A 6,056-nucleotide genomic window follows, 5' to 3' on the forward strand; every position below is an offset into this window, starting at 1 on the left:
CTAGATCCGAAAAGATGTAGTTGTGATTTTTACATTTATAAAAATGCACATAGAATGTGCCTCTAGCCATCACCAAAACATCCTTAAGGTAATTAAAGTGGAAATAGTCCACCTCAGAAAAAAAAAACATTTATCAATACAATAAACAATATAAGTACATTCACACCTCATTGTAAGCTTCACTTACTATCAACGCAACCTTCACTAATTTTTTAACCATAATGGCTAATGCTATACTGTAATAATTTCTTTTGCTCGCCGTCATTCGAAATGTACTGTAAAGCATTTAATATATAACCCAAATATCAAAACTTGTTGTAAATTGCTGCAATTTATCCGATTTTATTACAAACATTGTTTATTTACCTTCCCATATAACAACATCACAATGACATGCTCTTCTGGTTTGCTGAAACCGGTCGTGGCCACTTATTTTTGGTTCATCGAGGTGATCAGTGTGTTATCTCGCATAACATCTTCGTATGCACTTTCATCATAACAGAAAGATATGTCCAATTGTAGCAGTGACCTTGACGCTCAATCTGCAACCTGTGTGACATCCCTTCTTAGGAGAACCTCGAGGGACTCTTCTTCAAGGTACTTGCAATGGAAATACACAATTTGTATCTGTATGTTGCGACAGGAAATAAAACAGACTTGACCGAAAGCATCTTGATGGATGGCAACACGAACTTCTGTGTGAAGAAAGGCCTAAATCCATAATATGCATGGACTGCCCTCTCCCTACTGTCCCATACTACTACATGCGCGTTAAGATCCATCAAACGCTAAGTTGAGATGCGTTTAACTATCTGCATCGGAAGAGCCTATCAAAAAGCATATATCATGTGCTTTTCTGGACCAAATATCATTATTTAGCATTTATTGATGTTTAGGGACATCATCCACCATTCGCATGTTGTCTTATTCCATACTCAATTAATACCGCCTCGACAAGCAGACAAAGAAGCTCTATTCATTCTTTTATATCACCAGATTAGCATAATATCTATCGCCTTAGTCTTATCTGCCATCTCGTGATGCAGAATAAGCCTCGTCCTAACATATTTCAGCTTTCAGGGGCCGATGCGATGTGCTCAATATCTATATTCACAACCGCTGAATAGTGATTAAATGAATTGATACAATACGGGACATATTGATTGTCCATTATCGAAACACTCGGAATTGCTATCGGATCAACCTTGAGAAGTAAAAGGACGGAACCAGACTAATCTTTAGTGCTGAGGTGAAGCAAAAGTAAATAAAAGTTTTTTTAACTATAATTTTCGCTTTTATGACATGATAACCTTTATTGCAGCTTGTCATCATAAGTGACGTTCAGATTACATTAGCCAGATATCAAAGTTATTGGCGATGGAATGAACCAAAGCGTTGCGTATATTTAATGTATTTTTACTGAATTATTGGTAAACCTCCATATCGTGATTGTAAGCTTGTTAAATAAAACACTCGTATTTTTTAAAAAACGTTACAGTATACACTACATTTAAAAAGTAGTACTAAATTGTTTAAATTGAATCATCGATGGTCAAGTAGCATTATTAACTATAGATCAATCTATAGTTTTGTATCATCCACTGGCTCATCCAGATAGTAAGATTTTACCGTATCATTATAATCGTCATCATTACTCTCTTCATATACTGTCTCTTTTTCTTCTCGTTTTGATTTAGTACCAAAAAAACTATAAAGACAACATAGAAGAATTACTATAACAATAACAAACATGCCTAACCGTGTTAATAGAATAAATGAGATCTCTTTTAAATCTCCGTGTCTTACATCATTTTCATCCCTACCAGTGATGAAGCTTACCCAAGCAACTGATATATCATAATCAGATAACGGTCCATTGAAATTATCTCGCAAACCTTCTTCACCTATAAACCATGCCATAGGCATTTTATTTTCAACGGTATAAATATTTAAATCAGGCAGCCTTTAATTTATTCAGTTATACATGTCCCTAATTCGAATTATTAACTATAATCTGCTTAATAATGGTAAATATGAGGATTTCATCAAACAATAAAGTGTATTTTAACGATTTGTGGTGTTTACTGGTGATAAATAAATATACTTATTGTTATAAAAATTTTTCGATAACTACCATATTTGTAATTATTGTTGAACATAAGCTACATAATTCGGTTTTTGTGGGACAGGTGTATAAATAGTATCTAGGTAGATAAGAACGAAGTTGTAGTAAAAAGTCTTTTGTTTGTTCTTATTGTAAAAAGAATTTTACTGATATGATCAAGATCAGTATATTTACTTCCATTCATTCCAATAGCTCATTATACACAACATTTCTTGTGTATACTTTACCATTCTCACGCTTTCCTTGGTCTCCATTGTCAGCAACATACACCCTTAGACCGTTTGCATAGCGCATTCTCGACAGAGCTACATACAACTGTCCATGCACAAAGACTGGGCTGTGCAGATAAACACCTACCTTGTCAAATGACTGGCCCTGTGACTTGTGGATTGTCATCGCAAACGAAAGAAGAACCGAAAACTGTCTTCTCTTGAGTGAATGCTCGCCGTTTTTGTCGTTGAATATCATCGTAATCTCGCCCGTTGCGGGAACATTGTACCTGTTAATGTCGCGATGAATGTTCTCGTTAGACATCACATTTACCATCAACATGTTTCCTTCACGCACTGCACTTCTCTCAACCTCAGCAAGATTTTGCATATGGATTGACTTCTCTTATTGTCCTGTCAAGATTGTGTAGTATTGCTCTATTACACTTCTCATTTGCAGAGTTTCTCGATCTCAGATCTGTGGCATCGTTTGTATCAATCACATATAACTGCGAGTATCTCCTGTTAGTGTTTTCAAGCGGGTTTATGTTGTATGTGTTATGATAGACCTGACCATGCACCTTGAAGAAGTACACCCCTCGTGTGAATTGCTCCACATTTGCACCCATTGACGCAAACAACAGGGCACTGTTGTACGATCGTATGTTTGCCTTGAAGTTTTTATGATCGCTGCTTGCTGTATCGGTGAACAGCGATCTGAGATACTCTGGATAGCTATCTCGTGGTGTGTGGGCCAGCTTGCCGAAGTGACAGCAGCTCTTGTACGCACGTCTACGGTGTGCCTCGTCTTTAAAGTGCACTGCCGTACAATTTGCACAAATATGGTTGAGCTCACCAGCATAGTGCTCGGCTGTTTCACTTTGTACGTGATAGCCGTTGCTATCAGTACTCTCATCAGATTCATCGCCACCGGCAAGACGATCATCTGATGACTCATCATCGTGATGAGACTTGTCACCACACTCACCTATGAAGATGATGCTGTCCCTAAGATTTAATGCTTTTTGACTAAGTATTTGGCTCATCTGAACAAACACACTTTTCTGGTCTGCTGAGACGATCGTGGTCACTAGCCCTTGGTTCATAACTGAAATAGTGTGCTATCTCACTCAACACCTTCATTTTAACATAAATATGTACTGAAATCGCGATTCTGATCCTAATGTAAGCTACGACTTACGCGACACTATTTCTCAAGAGCACTCTGAGGAACTTTTTTTCTCGGGATCTGCAGATAAATGTGATCCGTGGTAATTTAACACCCAGCAAAGAAGCGTGCTCAATACTCAACCTATTATTATTATTCTCAGAAGAGATGCCATATTGTTTCTCTCTCATACTTTCACAGAACGACCATTTTCTCATGTCAATATCTGTCAGGCAATAGACAAACATGAATGTGCTAACATGCATTTATTAATGTAGAACATCAGTTGCCCGATTAACAGCAACAATTTTCTAGAACAATAAAGGTGAATTGATAAAATTAACATGTCTAAAATTGCTTGTCACGTTTTATCGGTGCATGACAGCTAGACTATCTCACAACATACGGTACGAATTGCTTTCTTGAATGACATGTTATCCGTAGTATGTTCGAATAGATCACAACATCATACCAGCTTTTATTTTTGGTGAATGCTTCATTACTGTCAAACATGACAGAGCAGTTATCTCAACACAAGCGGTTTTAAATCGCTTTACGAATCAACAAAGATCTTAATTGTTCATATCAACAAATTTTCTGCAGCAATGGCGTTGATCATGTGCAGGAGACACAATCCATTGTGTTTAGATTGATAGCATCTTTCATGCTATTGATACATCTCATCAATATGTTATAGATTGCTTGAATACCATGAACAATGAGACCTGAGATCATTACAATCATAAAAGAGAAATGATCAGCACAAGAATATCGAAAAATAACTTAACTTTTACTTATGAAGCTCGAAAATGGTTTGTTCCTCATTGCAATTATCTGACCACTCGCATCTCTCCTTGACCAATCTACACTTCTCAGAAAAAAGCTTATAAAGAATATGAGCCTCTTCTCTAGATATGTAGGAACTTTTATAACAGAACACAAGTACATCAAGCTGTTTGAACGTCTCAAAAATATTTTTGATCAAGTTATTTAGCAGATCTGGCGAAAGTTCTGATAACTTATGAATTGTTTTTAATTTTGTACAAAAATCTATTGGTGCTTCAAATATCACCAGTTTCTTAATACCTGCGAAAGCTTTAAAATATTGACATAAAATAAGTTTGATTAGTTCTTCATAAGCTGAATATATGCTAATATGAAGAGTGTGGAATTTTACATGCACTACATTCTTACTCACCACTAAATTCTGTTCGTTGGCGTCAACTTTTGCAGGTTGGCATTTATCATCATTTTGATTGACAAGGCTATAAAATGATGACTTAATGAATCTACTGTCCACGTAAAATTCTTTCAGCTTGTTCAAAGGTTCTATTAACCTTACCAATTCACTAATGGTCAGCTTTGAACTAACGAAGAGTTTTTCTATTTGACCTTTCAAGTTGCTTAGTCGTCTCCGTAAAATTTTATGACCAAAATACCGATTCTCAACAAGCATTTCAAAATGTTTCAACGTTTCCAGCTCAGTTATCATTTGCATGAACACTTTATCCGCACACAAGCAATTTATTCTTAGCGTTTCCAACTTTTTCATTTTTACTTCAATTGTGCTTTTATCCTTCAACCTCAAATTACCACCGACAGCATCAATTTCTAAAACTTCAAGAGCGGCAAAGTCTAGGATAAATAAATCGGAAACATCACAAACATTCTGCGTACTTCCCCTAATATAACAAATAAATACTAAATGCTTAAGTTTGCTTCGGTTAATTTTTCCTAAAAACTTGACAGCGAGCTCTAAATTTTCTGTATCAATTACCAAATACTCTAGTCTAGCACTATAACACTGAGAAGACGAAAGCGGCAGTTCAAAATAATTCTTACCTAATGATAAATGCCGTAAACCATCTACTATTTGGTCACTGAGTATAACTCTCGCATAATCACCCATGTTTACCATCAGCTTGCGTAGTTTTATGCACTTATTTAGATTGATTTTGATCGCCATAGAGTACTTTCGACCTGAAGCATACGATGACCGGTATTCCACACACCTCTTGCATTTATTGAAGCAGATGGTCTTATATGACTTTGCAAAAGTCACCTCAATCTCTTTACGTTGTTGCACAGTATCCCTGAAAGTGAGAAAAACACATCCAGTAAAATTTAGACTTTCTAATGTCCTGTTACCCACCTTCTCTAAGAACTTATCAGTTACACACATATGCTTCACTTTAAGTGTTCGTAATTTACGAACCTTTTTGAGACTAATGAAGTCTTGCACTGTTTTACAAGATTCACCGTTCCGATGTGCATGTAGATGCGTCAAGTTCAGAATATATAAATCGGTAATGAAATCAAATTTCTGCATTGTATCACCAAGATCGACATCATACAAATTTTTTGAGGAACTACGAACAATAACTGTCAAATATACACGGTCGAGTTCTTTAAAAACACCTTTCATCATCTTAATCTTCTTCTTGTCAATAAAAAGCTTCAATCCCCCCATTGGCTCTGCATTATCTTTCTGTTGAGCAGAAAAATACAAGCAGAACTTCTCTGCTTCGTAGACAAATTGTATTGCCTTTGGAAG

The 6,056-nt window shown here is 36.1% G+C and overlaps 3 protein-coding genes across 3 annotated transcripts; all 3 read right to left on the reverse strand.

The window, feature by feature from the left end:
• Nucleotides 1-1,581: 1,581 nt before the first annotated feature.
• On the reverse strand, nt 1,582-1,926 carry VCUG_00755 (uncharacterized protein; the record flags this gene model as incomplete). The annotated part of the gene is made up of 1 exon (XM_008075585.1): nt 1,582-1,926. One exon carries the CDS (start codon nt 1,924-1,926, stop codon nt 1,582-1,584), a length of 345 nt encoding a protein of 114 aa, XP_008073776.1.
• Nucleotides 1,927-2,305: 379 nt separating this feature from the next.
• VCUG_00756 (uncharacterized protein) lies at nt 2,306-2,584 on the reverse strand (the record flags this gene model as incomplete). The annotated part of the gene is made up of 1 exon (XM_008075586.1): nt 2,306-2,584. A coding segment is annotated over one exon (279 nt), but the record flags the coding sequence as incomplete, so codon positions are not given.
• A 1,708-nt stretch (nt 2,585-4,292) lies between these two features.
• Nucleotides 4,293-6,056, reverse strand: VCUG_00757 (uncharacterized protein; the record flags this gene model as incomplete). Its single annotated transcript, XM_008075587.1, has 1 exon — nt 4,293-6,056. A coding segment is annotated over one exon (1,764 nt), but the record flags the coding sequence as incomplete, so codon positions are not given.

The sequence above is a fragment of the Vavraia culicis genome (genome assembly GCF_000192795.1).
Source record: "Vavraia culicis subsp. floridensis unplaced genomic scaffold supercont1.9, whole genome shotgun sequence".
In the NCBI taxonomy this organism is placed as follows: domain Eukaryota; kingdom Fungi; phylum Microsporidia; family Pleistophoridae; genus Vavraia; species Vavraia culicis.